Genomic DNA, 16,780 nt, shown 5'->3' with positions numbered 1-16,780 from the left:
TAATTAGCGCCTCTACCACCGCAGGTAGGACCCCCTGAACCGGTCGCAAATAGCGTCCGGCGTTAAAGCAGGGGGTGCAACTTAATATCGCGATCGGGGCGGTAGCAGGGCGCTGCACACACCGATGACGTCATCGGTAGTGGCGTAGCGCTAACAGCTAGCGCCGCCATTAGCATCCCGCTAGATTTAACGGGAGGTGTGGCCAGTGGCTTCCGACCCACTTAGCGCCCTCTTAAGGCGCTAAAGGGTGGCGCAGCCCACTGAATTTCTAGGCCCAAAAATCTATCTATCTCAGCCTTGAATATACTCAATGATTCACTCAGTCAAACACACACTCCTTTATTAATACTCACTCACACTCACTCAAACACACACCGCTTTATTAATACTCACTCACGCTCACTCAAACACACACCCCTTTATTAATACTCACTCACACTCACTCAAACACACACCGCTTTATTAATACTCACTCACGCTCACTCAAACACACACCCCTTTATTAATACTCACTCACACCCTTTTAAAAATACTCACTCACACTCACCCCTTTATTAAAACTCACTCACACACACACACACCCCTTTATTAATACTCACTCACACTCACTCAAACACACAATCCTTTAACAATACTCACACATTCAAACGCACACCCCGTTATTAATACTCACTCACACTCACTCAAACACACACCCCTTTATTAATACTCATGCACAGTCAAAAAGAAAAAAGACTTGCATTTATATAGCACCTTTCACGACCACCGGACATCTCAAAGCACTTTACAATGAAGTACTTTTTGAAGTGGAGTCACTGTTGTAACGTGGGAAACGCGGCAGCCAATTTGCGCACAGCAAGCTCCCACAAACAGCAATATGATAAAGACCAGATAATCTGTTTTTGTTATGTTGGTTAAGGGATAACTATTGGCCAGGACACCGGGGATAACTCCCCTGCTCTTCTTTCTCTCTCTTCAGTCCAGATCTTCTGCCCCCTGCTGAAAGCACAAGAGTGCAGAATTGTCCATTTTAGTACTAAATTGCTAGTCACTGTTGTGAACCGTGACACCCATCATTTTTGCACCCATCAAGGTCCCACAAACAGGAATGAGATAAATCACCAGATAATCTGTTTCAGTGATATTGGTTGAGGGATAAATATTAGCCAGGACCGGCGGGGGGGGGGGGGTGCGGGGATACAACCTGCTTTTCTTTGCAGAGTGCCATGGGATCTTTTACATCTACCCGTGAGGACAGAAGGGTTAAAAGTCTCATCAGAAAGACAGCACCTACAACACTGCAGCACTTCCTTAGTACTGCACTGGAGTGTCAGCCTAGATTTCTTGCTCAAGTCTCTGAAGTGGGGCTTGAACCCATACTTTACTGACTCGTGACAAGCATGCTAACCCAGAGCCAAGGCTGACATTATAGAGAATCATAACTGTAAATTAGGCAGTTAGAACTTTAAAAGATAAAGCAGCAGTGAAATTAAAGAGAATAAAGTAGTTACAATATGAAGAGTGGCCATTCCTGATTAAGGTGAACAAAGCATGTAAATGAAAGCAGAGTTTTTCTCCCCTACATTACATTTGGTTTGCTCCAGAAATGCTATATCATTGTGGAACTGTCAGTGTAAAAAGAGCACACTTCTAAACTCACTTCATGGCCTTGAGCATTCAGTTAAAGTGGGTGTGTGAGTGTGAGTGAGTATTAATAATGGGTTGTGTGTGTGAGTGTGAGTGAGTATTAATAAAGGGGTGTGTGTCTGAGTTAGTGTGAGTGACTATTAATAAAGGGGTGTGTGTTTGAGTGAGTGTGAGTGAGTATTAAAGGGGTGTGAGTGTGAGTGAGTATTAATAAAGGGGTGTGTGAGTGGGTATTAAAGGGGTGTGCGTTTGAGTGTGAGTGAGTATTATTAAAGGATTGTGTGTTTGAGTGAGTGAGTGAGTATTAATAAAGGTGTGTGAGTGTGAGTTTTAATAAAGGGGTGTGTGTGAGTGAGTATTTTTAAAAGGGTGTGAGTGAGTATTAATAAAGGGGTGTGTGTTTGAGTGAGTATTAATAAAGGAGTGTGCGTTTGAGTGAGTGTGAGTGAGTATTAATAAAGGGGTGTGTGTGAGTGTGAGTGAGTTTTAATAAAGGGGTGTAAAGGGGTGTGTGTGAGTGTGAGTGAATATTTTTAAAGGGGTGTGTGTGAGGGAGTATTATTAAAAGGGTGTGTGTGTGAGTGAGTATTAATAAAGTGGTGTGAGTGTGAGTGAGTATTAATAAAGGGGTGTGTGTTTGACTGTGTGTGAGTATTAATAAAGTGGTGTGTGTTTGGGTGAGTGTGAGTGATTATTAATAAAGGGGTGTGAGTGAGTATTAATAAAGGGGTCTGTGTGTGAGTTTGACTGAGTATTAATAAATGGTGTGTGTTTGAGTGAGTGTGAATGTAAGTGAGTATTAATAAAGGAGTGTGTGTTTGAGTGAGTGTGAGTGAATATTAATAAAGAGTTGTGTGTATGAGTGTGAGTGAGTATTAATAATGGGGTGTGCGTTTGAGTGAGCGTGTGTATTAATAAAGGGGTTTGTGTGTGTGAATGAGTATTAATAAAGGGGTGTGTGTTTGAGTGAGTGAGTATAAGTGAGTATTAATAAAGAGGTGTGTGTGAGTGTGAGTGAGTATTAATAAAGGGGTGTGTGTTTGAGTGAGTGTGCGTGAGTATTAATAAAGTGGTGTGTGTTTGGGTGAGTGTGAGTCAGTATTAATAAAGGGGTGTGTGTGTGAGTGTGAGGGAGTATTAATAAAGCGGTGTGTGTTTGAGTGAGTGTGAGTGAGTATTAATAAAGGGGTGTGTGTCTGAGTGAGTGTGAGTGAGTATTAATAAAGGGGTGTGTGTTTGAGTGAGTGTGAGTATAAGTGAGTATTAATAAAGTGGTGTGTGTTTGGGTGAGTGTGAGTGAGTATTAATAAAGGGGTGTGTGTTTGACTGAGTTTGAGTGAGTATTAATAAAGGGGTGTGTGTGTGTGGGTGAGTATTAATAAAGTGGTGTGTGTTTGGGTGAGTGTGAGTGAGTATTAATAAAGGGGTGTGTGTCTGCGTGAGTGTGAGTGAGTATTAATAAAGGGGTGTGTGTATGAGTGTGAGTGAGTATTAATAAAGGGGTTTGTGTGTGAATGAGTATTAATAAAGTGTTGTCTGTGTGTGAGTCTGAGTATTAATAAAGGGGTGTGCGTTTGCGTGAGTTAATAAAGAGGTGTGTGTGAGTGTGAGTGAGTATTAATAAAGGTGTGTGTGTTTGAGTGACTGAGTATTATTAAAGTGGTGTGTTTCTGAGTGAGTGTGAGTGAGTATTAATAAAGGGGTGTGTGTGTGAGTCTGAGTGAGTTAATAAAGGAGTGTAAAGGGGTGTGTGTGAGTGAATATTTTTAAAGGGGTGTGTGTTTGAGTGAACATGAGTGAGTATTAATAAAGCGGTGTGTGTTTGAGTGTGAGTGAGTATTAATAAAGTGGTGTGTGTTTGGGTGAGTGTGAGTGAGTATTAATAAAGGGGTGTGCGTTTGAGTGATTGTGAGTGAATATTAATAAAGAGATGTGTGTGAGTATTAATAAAGGGGTGTGTGTTTGAGTGAGTGTGAGTGAGTATTAATAAAGGGGTTTGTGTGTGTGAATGAGTATTAATAAAGGGGTGTCTGTGTGTGAGTCTTAGTATTATTAAAGCGGTGTGTGTTTGAGTGAGTGTGAGTGAGTATTAATAAACGGGTGTGTATTTGTGTGAGTGAGTGAGTGTGAGTGAGTATTAATAAAGGGGTGTGTGTTTGAGTGAGTGTGAGTGAGTACTAATAAAGGGTTGTGTGTTTGAATGAGTGAGTCTGAGTGAGTATTAATAAAGCGGTATGTGTTTGAGTGAGTGTGAGTATTAATAAAGGGGTGTGTGTGAGTGAGTATTTTTAAAGGGCTGTGTGTGAGTGAGTATTAATAAAGGGGTATGTGTTTGAGTGAGTATTAATAAAGGGGTGTGAGTGTGAGTGAGTATTGTTAAAGGGGTGTGTGAGTGTGAGTGAGTATTATTAAAGGGATGTGTGTTTGAGTGTGTGAGTATTAATAAAGTGGTGTGTGTTTGAGTGAGTGTGAGTAAGTATTAAAGGTGTGTGTGTGTGTGAGTGAGTATTAATAAAGGGGTGTGTGTTTGAGTGAGTGTGCGTGAGTATTAATAAAGGGGTGTGTGTGTGTGAGTATTAAAGGGGTGTGTGAGTGTGAGTATTAATAAAGGTGTGTGTGTGTGAGTGTGAGTATTAATAAAGGGGTGTGTGTGTGATTGTGAGTATTAAAGAGGTGCGTGTTTGAGTGAGTGTGAGTGAGTTTTAATAAAGGGCTGTGTTTGAGTGAGTGTGAGTAATAAGGGGGGGTGTTTTTGGGTGAGGGTGATTGAGTATTATTAAAGGTGTGTGAGTGTGAGTATTATTAAAGGGGTGTGTGTTTGATTGAGTGTGAGTGAGTATTAATAAAGGGGTGTGCATTTAAGTGAGTGTGAGTATTGATAATGGGGTGTGAGTGTGAGTGAGTATTAATAAAGGGGTTTGCGATTGAGTGAGTGTGAGTGCGTATTAATAAAGAGTTGTGAGTTTGAGTGAGTGTGTGTGAGTAATAATAAAGGGGTGTGTGTGAGTGAGTAATAATAAAGGGGTGTGCATTTGAGTGAGTGAGTGAGTATTAATAAAGGGGTGTGTGTTTGAGTGAGTGTGAGTGACTATTAATAAAGAGGTGTGTGTGTGTGAGTGTGAGTGAGTATTAATAAAGGGGTGTGAGTGAGTTATTAAAGGGGTGTGTGTTTGAGTGAGTGAGTATTAATAAAGGGGTGTGTGTGAGTGTGAGTATTAATAAAGGGGTGTGTGTTTGTGTGAGTGTGAGTGAGTAATAAAGGGGTGTGAGTGTGAGTGAGTATTAATAAAGGGGTGTGTGTGTGAGTGTGAGTATTAATAAAGGGGTGGGTGTTTGTGTGAGTGTGAGTGAGTATTAATATAGGGGTGTGTGTTTGAGTGAGTGTGAGTGAGTATTAATAAAGTGGAGTGTTTGAGTGAGTGAATATTAATAAAGGGGTGTGAGTGAGTATTAATAAAGGGGTGTGAGTGTGAGTGAGTATTAAAGGGATGTGTGTTTGATTATGAGTGAGTATTAATAAAGTGGTGTGTGTTTGAGTGAGTGTGAGTAAGTATTAATAAAGGTGTGAGTGTGAGTGAGTATTAATAAAGCCATGTGTGTGTGAGTGAGTATTAATAAAGGTGTGTGTGTGTGAGTGTGAGTGAGTATTTATAAAGGGGTGTGTCTGTGAGTTTGAGCGAGTATTAATAAAGGGGTGTGTGTTTGAGTGAGTTTTATTAAAGGGGTGTGTGAGTGTGAGTATTAATAAAGGGGTGTGTGTGTGAGTGTGAGTATTAATAAAGGGGTGTGAGTGTGAGTGAGTATTAATAAAGGGGTGTGTGTGTGAGTGAGTATTAATAAAGGGGTGTGTGTGTGAGTGAGTATTAATAAAGGGGTGTGTGAGTGTGAGTGAGTATTAATAAAGCGGTGTGTGTTTGAGTGAGTGAGTATTAATAAGTGTGTGTGTGTGTGTGAGTGAGGATTAATAAAGGGGTGTGTGTGTGAGTGAGTATTAATAAAGGGGTGTGTGAGTGAGTGTGAGTATTAATAAAGTGGTGTGTGTTTGGGTGAGTGCAAGTGAGTATTAATAAAGGGGTGTGAGTGTGAGTGAGTATTATTAAAGGGGTGTGTGAGTGAGTATTATTAAAGGGGTGTGTGTTTGAGCGAGTGTGAGTGAGTATTAATAAAGGGGTGTGAGTGAGTATTAATAATGGGGTGTGCGAGTGTATTAATAAACGGGTGTGTATTTGAGTGAGTGTGAGTCAGTATTAATAAAGGGGTGTGAGTGTGAGTATTAATAAAGGGTTGTGTGTTTGAGTGAGTGTGAGTGAGTATTAATAAAGAGGTGTGTGTTTGAGTGAGTGTGAGTGAGTATTAATAAAGGGGTTTGTGTGTGTGAATGAGTATTAATAAAGGGGTGTCTGTGTGTGAGTCTTAGTATTATTAAAGCGGTGTGTGTTTGAGTGAGTGTGAATGAGTATAATAAACGGGTGTGTATTTGAGTGAGTGTGAGTGCGTATTAATAAAGGGGTGTGTGTTTGAGTGAGTGTGAGTGAGTATTAAAGGGGTGTGTGTGTGAGTGTGAGTGATTATTAATAAAGGGGTGTGAGTGTGGGTGAGTATTAATAGAGGTGTGTGTTTGAGTGAGTGTGAGTGAGTATTAATAAAGGGGTGTGTGTTTGCGAGAGAGTGTGAGTGAGTATTAATAAAGGGGGGGTGTTTGAGTGAGTGTGAGTGAGTATTAATAAAGTGGTGTGTGATTGAGTGAGTGTGAGTGAGTATTAATAATGGGTGTGTTTGAGTGTGAGTGAGTATTAATAAAGGGATGTGTGTTTGTTTGAGTGAGTATTAATAAAGGGGTGTTTGTTTGAGTGAGTGTGTGTGAGTATTAATAAAGGGGTGTGTGTGTGAGTGAGTATTAATAAGGGTGTGAGTGTGAGTGATTATTAATAAAGGGGTGTGTGTTTGAGTGAGTGTGAGTATTAATAAAGTGATGTATGTTTGGGTGAGTGTGAGTGAGTTAATAAAGGGGTGTGTGTGTGAGTGAGTATTAATAAAGGGGCGTGTGTTTGAGTGAGTGAGTATTAATAAGGGGTTGTGTGTGTGAGTGAGTATTAATAAAGGGGTGTGTTTGAGTGACTGTGAATATTATTGAAGGGGTGCGTATCTGAGTGAGTGCGTGTGAGTATTAATAAAGGGCTGTGGGGGAGAAATTCAGTTGGTTGCGCCACCCGTATGCGCCTTAAGAGGGCGATAAGTGAGGCGCGAGCCAGCTAGTGCCCGGGCGCGGCGAGACCTGCACCTCTCGCGAAATTGAGTGGACATTTAGCGGCGGTGCTAAACCGCAACGCCCGCTCAGCTGCGCACACAGATCCTGACATCATTTCAGAGTGCAACGCCCTTGGGGAGCCCCGAACCAGAAATTCAGTGGCGCCCCTTCCTTTCTGCCTTTCGCTCCCAGCGACTGGTTGACTGGAACGGTTCCCAGTCGCTGTGGGGCTGGGGGGGCGCTATTTAAAGGCGGCTCTTCCTGGCTTCTTTGTGGTAGCCATTTTTGGACCACTCCTTCTGTGAGAGAGAGAGAGATTTGCAGAGAGACAAAGGGAGAGAGCTTTCTGCCTTGAGTCAGCGCTCGCTGAGGTACTTTTGGCTTCTGACCAGAACTTTGTAGTTAGTTTGCTTTTTCACCGGCATAACCTTGAGTGGCCACATATTATGGGGGCTGCAATGGGTGGGAACGTTGGGCTTCTCCATTACATTGAGAGGGCACAGAGACGCAGAGAGAGAGTGCCAATCATGGCCAGACAGAGGAGGGCCAACAGGCGTCGGCACATGAGACCTTACCGTCCCAGGGTTTTCCGCCAACAGTTCTCATACCTCAATATGTCTGAGGAGCAGTGTTTTCGGAGGCTGCGATTCAGCAGGGAGGTGGTCACTGAGCTCTGCCACCTGCTTCAGCCAGATCTGCAGCCTCAACTGAGGAGCAGGACGTCTCTGTCGGTGGCAGTGAAGGTCACAGTGGCTCTGAACTTCTATGCCACCAGCTCCTTTCAATTAGCTACTGGGGACATTGCCAATATCTCCCAGTTCGTGGTGCATTGCTGCATCCGTCAAGTCACGAATGCCCTCTTTAAAAGGAGATGTCAGTATATCTCCTTCCCCATGATCCCGGACAAGCAGCAAGAGTGCGCAATGGGCTTTGCAAGAATAGCGGGCTTCCCCATGGTCCAGGGCGCCATTGACTGCACGCATGTGGCTTTGCAGGCGCCGCAAGAGAATGCCGAGGATTACCGCAACCAGAAGGGGTTCCATTCGTTGAAAGTCCAGTTGGTGTGTGACCACAGACAGCTGATAGTCGCTGTCAATGCCCGCTTTCCAGGCAGCAGCCACGACGCCTTCATCCTGCGCCAGACTTCTGTGGCAGACCTTTTCGAGGCCCCGGCTCACCCAGGAGGCTGGCTTCTCGGGGACAAGGGCTATCCTCTGTGCACCTGGCTGATGACCCTCCTCCGTGCGCCCAGCTCCCCTGCTGAAGAACGATACAATGAGAGCCATCAAGCTACCAGGAACATCATTGAGCACACAATCGGTGTGCTCAAGCAACGGTTCCGCTGTCTGGACCATTCCAGAGGAGCCCTTCAGTACTCACCTGAGCGAGTCTCCCATTTCGTTGTTGTGTGCTGCATGCTGCATAACCTGGCAATCCTCAGGACTCAGCCACTGCCACCAGACATTGGAGCACCAGCAGAGGAGGAGGAGGAGCAGCAGCACCAAGACGGGAGGGAGGCACAAAGTGCAAGGGCCGTCCGTCAGCGGCTTATAGCAAGTCGGTTCTAGGCCCCCTCTGAGGGAATGGCTTCTGCCATTCAAAGTACATAAATGGAACCGTGCCTCAACCCCTAAGCCGGTCAAGGCAACTCAAATAGTTCAAAGAGCAAACATGCACATTCTGAATAAAGACACTTTATTTAACAAACTGTGTGCCCTTCCCGCATGACAAAGTAATAGAGAGAAACCCAAAAAAAAGCAGTCAGTCACATAACTGGCTCTCACAACCTGGAGACAATGAACCAAACAGTAACCAAAAAATGACCACGACCTTCAATAAAACATTTAACAGCATTTTGCCACACCTCCTACTTTTTGCCCTTCGAGGGTGATCTGCTTCGCTTGCGAGATTCGCCCCTTCCCACCCTGCAGCTCCTCTGCAATGGGACCCCAGTGGCTGCAGCAAGGCTGGGGGAAGGCTGCTGAGTGTCAGAAACTGAGACTGCAGATGCCCTTGAGGGACGGCCTGGACCAGCTCTGGGCCTGGAGGGCCCGGCTGCTGACTGCTCCAACTCTGCATGGGTGGCAGCAGTCTGTCCTACAGGTGGTGGCAGCTGCAGTGTAGAAGTGACAGTGTTGGCAGCAGGAATGCTGTCATCCTGAGAGAGGACAGCAACTCCCTGTTCGGACGACACACTGGCACTCCCACAGGGCAGCACTGCAGCATGCGGAGCAATCTGCTGAAGCACAGACTGCTGGCCTGGCGCGGCGAGGGCCCCGGGGCGATTCGCCCCGATCCAGCGAGGGTGGCAGCAGTCAGTGCTCGTGTGGCCTCAATCTGCATCTCCATGAGACCAGCCACTGACTGCATTGCAGCACTAAGCACTTGCGTGGCAGCCGCCTGTGCTGCGCCAAAGTCCTGGACAATCCTTGCCTGTGCTGTGCCGAAGTCCTGGAGACTCCTTGCCTGTGCTGCGCCGAAGTCCTGGAGACTCCTTGCCTGTGCTGCGCCGAACTCCTGCGCACTCCTTGCCAGTGACTCAATGGAATCTGGCATCCTTGCCACTGCAGCCATGAGCTCAGTGTGCCTGTGCTCCACCTGGGCGCTCATTTCAGCGAGGAGCCGCACCTCTTCTGCGCTCACTGTAACAGGACTCAAGGCCAGACTCTCCTTCCGGGGAGAAAGCCGCTGAGCTTCCCTACCCCCCTCGCGTTGCTGCAGCCCGCTGGGCCCCGGAGCTTCACCCTCCTCAGACCATTCCCCCCTGCTCGCCTCCAGGGAAGACGTGTCCCCATTATGGCCATGGGCTGCCTCGGCTGAGGGTGGCACTGATGGTCCAGCTTCCTCCTCGTCGTCGGCTTCAGAGTCACTCACAGTGGCAGCTTGAGGGCCCGCCTCCTCACCTGGCGAATCAGCATCTGAAAGCAGGGAGGTACAAGAGTGGCTTTAGCGTGAGAACAGGGTGGCAGCGAGGGAGGCATGAGTGCTGCAATGTACTGTATTGGTTCGATAGTGGCAAAGGATGCTGGTGTGAGGCACAGGTGGAAGGAGAGAGGTCAAAAAGGTGATGACCTTACCATTGCTGTCCATAACAGGTCGGCATCTCCAGTGGCGACGGGGCCAATCATCCGGCCTGCCATAATCCGCTGGACTCGATGCTCCAGATCGGTGAGGGCTTGAAGGTGAGGCTGGCCTCCCCCGGTCCGTTGCTGCAGCCTCCTGTTATGCGCCAGCTTGCCCTGCAAGAGAAAGGACGGGCTCTGAGTACAGTGTGAAGCCCTGATCTTGGCTGCACTGCCTCCCATGGTGGAATAGCCCTTACAGTGTGAAGCCCTGATCTTGGCTGCACTGCCTCCCATGGTCGATTGGCCCTTACAGTGTGTAAAGTGCTGAATGTGCGTGTGAGTTTCCTGAACGGGCCATAGGTGTTGGATGAGGGCTGGACATTGGGGCTTTCAGGACCCTTTGGCCATAAAGTGAGGTTGACATGCAGGGATGAAGAGGATTCTGAAAAGGGCACTCACCCTGATGACCCGAGTGAGGTCATTGAACTTCTTCCTGCATTGCACAGGGGTCCTAGGCACCATGCTGCTGGAGGTCACTCTGTGAGCCACCTCCCTCCAAGCTTTGTGATAGTCGTTGGGCAGTGGCCTCCTGCCACTGTCCGGGAACAGGAGAGATCGCCTGCGCTCCACCGCGCCAACCAGAACCTGCAAGGCCCCCTCGCTGAACCGCTGCGCTCGCTCCCTGGCACTCTCCATGGTCCTAGGCTTAAGAATGTGGCAGCAGGTCTGTCCAGGCCGAGAATCAGGGCTCCGATGCGCAGGGTGTGGCTGCAATCCAAGATTGAACCTCCCCTTTAAGAGCTGACCGGCGCCAGCGTGTCTGCCTGCAATTGCTAACTGGCCGCACCTGCGCTGCACCCGCCCTCAGTGGTAGCGCCTCACTTCTCAGGCTTAGCGCCTTAAGACAGTCGTGCAGTGCCTGTTTTAGCGCTCCAAGCACCTCCTGGGGCGAAGCAGGCCAATTTACCAGTAGGTGGCGATAATTTGCACCGTGCGCAAGATTTCGCGCGCGGCCGATACTTACGCCCCAATCGGGGCGATACTGAATTCCTCCCCCTGTGTATCTGAGTGAGTGTGAGTAATAATAAAGGGGTGTGTGTTTGGGTGACTGTGAGTGAGTATTAATAAAGGGGTGTGAGTGAGTATTTTTAAAGGGCTGTGTGTGAGTGTGAGGGAGTATTATTAAAGTGGTGTGCGTTTGAGTGAGTGTGAGTGAGTATTAATAAAGGGGTGTGTGTTTGAGTGAGTGAGTGAGTATTAATAAAGGGGTGTGTGTTTGAGTGAGTGTGAGTGAGTATTAATAAAGCGGTGTGTGTTTAAGTGAGTGAGTATTAATAAAGGGGTGTGTGTATGAGTGTGAGTGAGTATTAATAAAGGGGTGTGTGTTTGAGTGTGAGTATTAATAAAGTGGTGTGTGTTTGAGTGAGTGTGAGTGAGTATTAATAACGGGGTGTGTGTTTGAGTGAGTGTCAGTATTATTAAAGGGGTGTGAGTGTGAGTGAGTATTAATAAAGGGGTGTGCATTTAAGTGAGTGTGAGGGAGTATTGATAATGGGGTGTGAGTATTAATAAAGGGGTGTGCGATTGATTGAGTGTGAGTGCGTATTAATAAAGAGGTTTGAGTGAGTGTGTGTGAGTAATAATAAAGGTGTGTGAGTGAGTATTACTAAAGGGGTGTGCATTTGAGTGAGTGTGAGTGACTATTAATAAAGAGATGTGTGTGTGTGAGTGTGAGTGAGTATTATTAAAGGGGTGTGTGTTTGAGTGAGTGTGAGTATTAATAAAGGGGTGTGAGTGTGAGTGAGTATTAATAAAGGTGTGTGTTTGTGTGAGTGTGTGAGTATTAATAAAGTGGTGTGTTTGAGTGAGTGAGTATTAATAAAGGGGTGTGTGTTTGAGTGAGTGAGTGTGAATATTAATAAAGGGGTGTGTGTTTGATTGAGTGTGAGTGAATATTAATAAAGTGGTGTGTGTTTCAGTGAGTATTATTAAAGGGGTGTGTGAGTGAGTGAGTATTACTAAAGGGGTGTGTGTGTGAGTGTGAGTATTAATAAAGGGGTGTGTGTGTGTGTGAGTGTGAGTGAGTATTAATAAAGGTGTGTGTGTGTGTGAGTGAGTATTAATAAAGGGGTGTGTGAGTGAGTATTAATAAAGGGGTGAGTGAGTATTAATAAAGGGTGTGTGAGTGTGAGTGAGTATTAATAAAGGGGTGTGTGTCTGTGAGTGTGAGTGAGCATTAATAAAGGGGGGTGTGTGTGAATTTGAGTGAGTATTAATAAAGGTCTGTGTGTGTGTGAGTGTGAGTGAGTATTAATAAAGGGGTGTGTGTGTGTGAGTGTGAGTGAGGATTAATAAAGGGGTGTGTGTGTGTGTGTGAGTATTAATAAAGGGGTCTGAGTGTGAGTGAGTATTAATAAAGTGGTGTGTGTTTGAGTGAGTGTGAGTGAGTATTAATAAAGGGGTGTGTGTTTGAGTGAGTATTAATAATGGGGTGTGCGTTTGAGTGAATATTAATAAAGTGGTGTGTGTTTGAGTGCATGTGAATGAGTATTAATAAACGGGTGTGAATGTGAGTATTAATAATGGGGTGTGCGTTTGAGTGTGCAAGTGTATTAATAAACGGGTGTGTATTTGAGTGAGTGTGAGTGAGTATCAATAAAGGGGTGTGTGTTTGAGTGAGCGAGTGTGAGTATTAATAAACAGGTGTGTATTTGAGTGAGTGTGAGTGAGTATTAATAAAGGGGTGTGAGTGTGAGTGAGTATTAATAAAGGGGTATGCGTTTGAGTTAGTGTGAGTGAGTATTAATAAAGGGATGTGTGTTTGAGTGAGTGTGAGTGAGTATTAATAAAGGGGTGTGTGTTTGAGTGAGTGTGAGTGAGTATTAATAAAGGGGTGTGTGATTGAGTTGAGTATTAATAAAGGGGTGTGCGTTTGAGTGAGTATTAATAAAGGGGTGTGCATTTGAGTGAGTGAGTATTAATAAAGGGGTGTGTTTGAGTGAGTGAGCATTTATAAAGGGGCGTGTGTTTCAGTGAGTGTGAGTGAGTATTAATAAAGGGGTGTGAGTGTGAGTGAGTATTAATAAAGGGGTGTGTGTTTGAGTGAGTGTAAGTGAGTATTAAAAAAGGTGTGTGTGTGTGAGTGTGTGAGTATTAATAAAGGAGTGTGTGTGTGAGTGTGAGTGAGTATTAATAAAGGGGTGTGTGTGAGTGTGAGTGAGTATTAATAAAGGTGTGTGAGTGTGAGCGAGTATTAATAAAGCGGTGTGTGTTTGATTGAGTGTGTGTGAGTATTAATAAAGGTGTGTGTGTGAGTGTGAGTATTAATAAAGGGTGTGTGTTTGAGTGAGTGTGAGTGAGTATTAATAAAGGTGTGTGTGTGTGTAAGTGTGTGAGTATTAATAAAGGGGTGTGTGTGTCTGACTGTATTAATAAAGTGGTGTGCGTTTGAGTGTGAGTGTATTAATAAACGGGTGTGTATTTGAGTGTGAGTGAGTATTAATAAAGGGGTGTGTGTTTGAGTGAGTGTGAGTGAGTATTAATAAAGGTGTGTGTGTGTGTAAGTGTGTGAGTATTAATAAAGGGGTGTGTGTGTCTGACTGTATTAATAAAGTGGTGTGCGTTTGAGTGTGAGTGTATTAATAAACGGGTGTGTATTTGAGTGTGAGTGAGTATTAATAAAGGGGTGTGTGTTTGAGTGAGTGTGAGTCAGTATTAATAAAGGGGTGTGTGTGTGTGTGTGAGTATTAATAAAGGGGTGTGTGTGTGTGACTATTAATAAAGTGGTGTGCGTTTGAGTGAGTATTAATAAAGGGGTGTGCGTTTGAGTGAGTATTAATAAAGGGGTGTGTGTTTGAGTGAGTGTGAGTATTTATAAAGGGGCGTATGTTTCAGTGAGTGTGAGTGAGTATTAATAAAGGTGTGAGTGTGTGAGTATTAATAAAGGGGTGTGTGTGTGTGAGTGTGAGTGAGTATTAATAAAGGGGTGTGTGTTTGAGTGAGTGTGAGTGAGTATTAATAAAGGGGTGTGTGTTTAAGTAAGCATGAATGATTATTATTAAAGGGGTGTGTGTCTGTACTCCCAATCAATGTGAGTGACTATTATTAAAGGGGCAGGCATCTGGGCTCACATGAGTTTGACAAGACATTCTGTTGTATGTTGCATCTTGAATATGTGCACTACTGAAGTATGGCTCTCCATGAAATGCAATAAAAGTGTAAGGTTGTGTGAAGGTTTGACATGGACGAGCAGTGTGAAACAGGTTGGCAGGACTCACTGTGCCATGGAACCTTATGCCATTTACCCACTAGCCTTGCCAGATTCCTTACAGTGTGTTGTCTTCTTCTGCATCCAGGTTCTGCTGGTGGTGGACACAACATTCAGTCTGGTCCCCATCTGCTGCCAGGATGGATACACTGCTGACCTCTGGGAAGAGTGCTCTGAAGTACCCAATAGGGCAACCCACCTTGTACCCATAGGAACAGGAGTAGGCCATTCAGCCCCTGAGCCTGTTCCGCCATTCAGATTATGGCTGATCTGTATCTCAACATCATTTACTAGCCTTTTCTCCATATCCCTTGATTCCCTTACCTAACAAATATTGATTGATCTCAGTCTTGAAAATTTCAATTGACGCAGCATTCCCAGCCTTTTGGAGAGTTCCAGATTTACATTATCCTTTGTGTGTAGAAATGCTTCCTGATTTCACTCCTGAATGGCCTAGCTCTAATTTTAAGATTGTGCCTCTTTGTTATGGATTCCCCCAACAGAGAAAGTAGTTTCTCTGTATCTACCCCATCGAATCCAATTACCATTTTAAACGCCTTGACTAGATGACCCCTTAACCTTCTAAACTCAAGGTAATACAAGCCAAGTTTATGCAACTTGTCCTCATAACTTAACCCTTTAAGCACTGGTATAATTCTGGTGCATCTGCACTGTACCCACTCCAAGGCGAGTATATCTTTCCTGAGGTTCAGTGCCCAAAACCGAACGCTTTGCTCCAGACACGGCCTGACCAAGGCTCTGTACAACTGAAGCATCACTTCTTCACTACTGAACTGATGATGACTGCTTTGAACGTGTTCTTTACCCTTGCAGGATGCTGGGTGGCTCACAGGTATAAGGGAGTCGGACTGGTTACAATATGGTGCTGCCAACACCTCCAAAGGATTGTTCCCCAAGAATTTCACTCAGCAACTGGAATAGACTTCAGCTGCTGTCGGTCTGTGTGGAAGTTATCAGAAAAAGCAGGACTCTGCTCTCCAAACTACATGGTCTCCCACAGCGCGGTTGTGTCCTTGGAATCTTCAAAGGGTAATATCGGAGTTGAAAAGTTAATCAGCAAGGTTAAAAGCATCTAATGAACACAAACAATGAAGAGAGGAGGTGTATATTTGCTGAAGACACAGGAAGCATGGTACTGACCTCAGTATAACTATTTTGAACCAACTGTGGAAATTAATATGTATTTGTTTATCAAAGTGCAACACCATGTTTAATTGTGTTCTCCTGGAGTTAATGGTGATTCTTGAATGAACCCCTCACTATATCAATATAATGCTAGTGTAATCCTCCATATGACAAATTTATATCTTGCACCATGCACTATGTAAATTTGTCGCAATGCATCACAGTTCAATAGTTTATCAAGTAGTCAAATAATCTATGTATACTTATTAATCTTTAATATGTTTACTGCAAATTGGTGCAAATTGTTTTCACTCATACACCCATGTGACTGAAGAGCTGTCTTTTCAGTGATGCAGTGTAAGCGACCCTGCTTTAATTATGTATCTCCTCACCATGTGTGTTGCTGCTCCTGGCTCCAGCAGTTCCTGCTGGCTCTGTTTTTGAACAAGTCCTGTTGCTTTATTGCCAAAACGAATCTGAGAAACCGTGTTTGTAATGTATCATGCATTAAAGATTATAAAATCCAGAATGATGCTCAAAGGACAAGACTCCTCCTCCACCTACTGACCGGATGATGCTTTTCCACCCTGTCCTATATAATCAACACAGGAATTTGCAGGTCCTTTAACAGGTGAAATAAAACGGTATATCAGTTATCTAAAATCATGGCCTCTATTTATCCTTGCAGCAACAGTTTGGCACGTTTTATTCCGATTAAGTGGAACATGCACCAAAATAAATTCAACATTAAGGATAGGCGTTGTAACCTAAGTACTGTATCGATGTGTGGTTCTGTGATCATCGTTATTCATTTCACTGCTCGTGCCGGAATAAAGAAAAAGTAAAACAGTGCTGCCCTATGTGTCTTGTTATTTAAGAGTCTGAACACCCCAGGGCCAAGTTTACAAGTAACTGTGGGGTAAATTTTCCTCTTCACCATCTAAACGTTAAACATCGACTGGGCGGAGCTTCTGTGCAATCCTCCCACACTAGATTTTTCCTTTCTGCAAGCTCATCTAAACGATGCTGAATGCCCAGTTGGTGAAGACGTAAATCTACCCTTTGGTGTTCTTTTTTTACTATCCGCAAAACCCAGATGTGCCATTTTTCTGCTATGTTTAAGCCACAGGATAACCTAGCGTGTCAATCCTCTGCACAGGTCCAAATGTGGCAGCTTGCGGTCAATTTTAACGAGGCGTTAAGGGCGTGGTAATGGGGTCGGTAGACTCCCACGACCACTTTTAGAACATAAGAAATAAGAGCAGGAGTAGGCCCTTCGGCCGGTCGAGCCTGCTCCACCATTCAATAAAACCATGGCTGATCTAATACGTCAAATCCACCTTCCTGCACTATCCCCATATCCCTTGATTCCTTTAGTATCCAAAAATCTATCGATCTCTGTCTTGA

At 44.7% G+C, this 16,780-nt stretch overlaps 1 protein-coding gene across 9 annotated transcripts in view; it reads left to right on the top strand.

Annotated features, from left to right (window-relative positions):
* The window catches only part of amph (amphiphysin), a 529,225-nt gene extending 513,189 nt beyond the window's left edge, over positions 1 to 16,036 (top strand). For all 9 annotated transcript variants that reach the window (XM_085993363.1, XM_085993361.1, XM_085993365.1 and 6 more), the window contains one exon: positions 15,062 to 16,036. In XM_085993363.1, the coding sequence (XP_085849489.1) occupies positions 15,062 to 15,169 (108 nt within the window). In that variant the 3' untranslated portion in view covers positions 15,170 to 16,036. The remainder of the gene's footprint in view (positions 1 to 15,061) is intronic.
* Positions 16,037 to 16,780: the final 744 nt, after the last annotated feature.

This window comes from Somniosus microcephalus, chromosome 7 (genome assembly GCF_052327205.1).
Source record: "Somniosus microcephalus isolate GS21.2 chromosome 7, FLI_Smic_1.0, whole genome shotgun sequence".
NCBI lineage: Eukaryota > Metazoa > Chordata > Chondrichthyes > Squaliformes > Somniosidae > Somniosus > Somniosus microcephalus.
The sequence above is the reverse complement of the archived record's forward strand: the minus strand, read 5'-3'. Positions and strand labels throughout refer to the sequence as shown.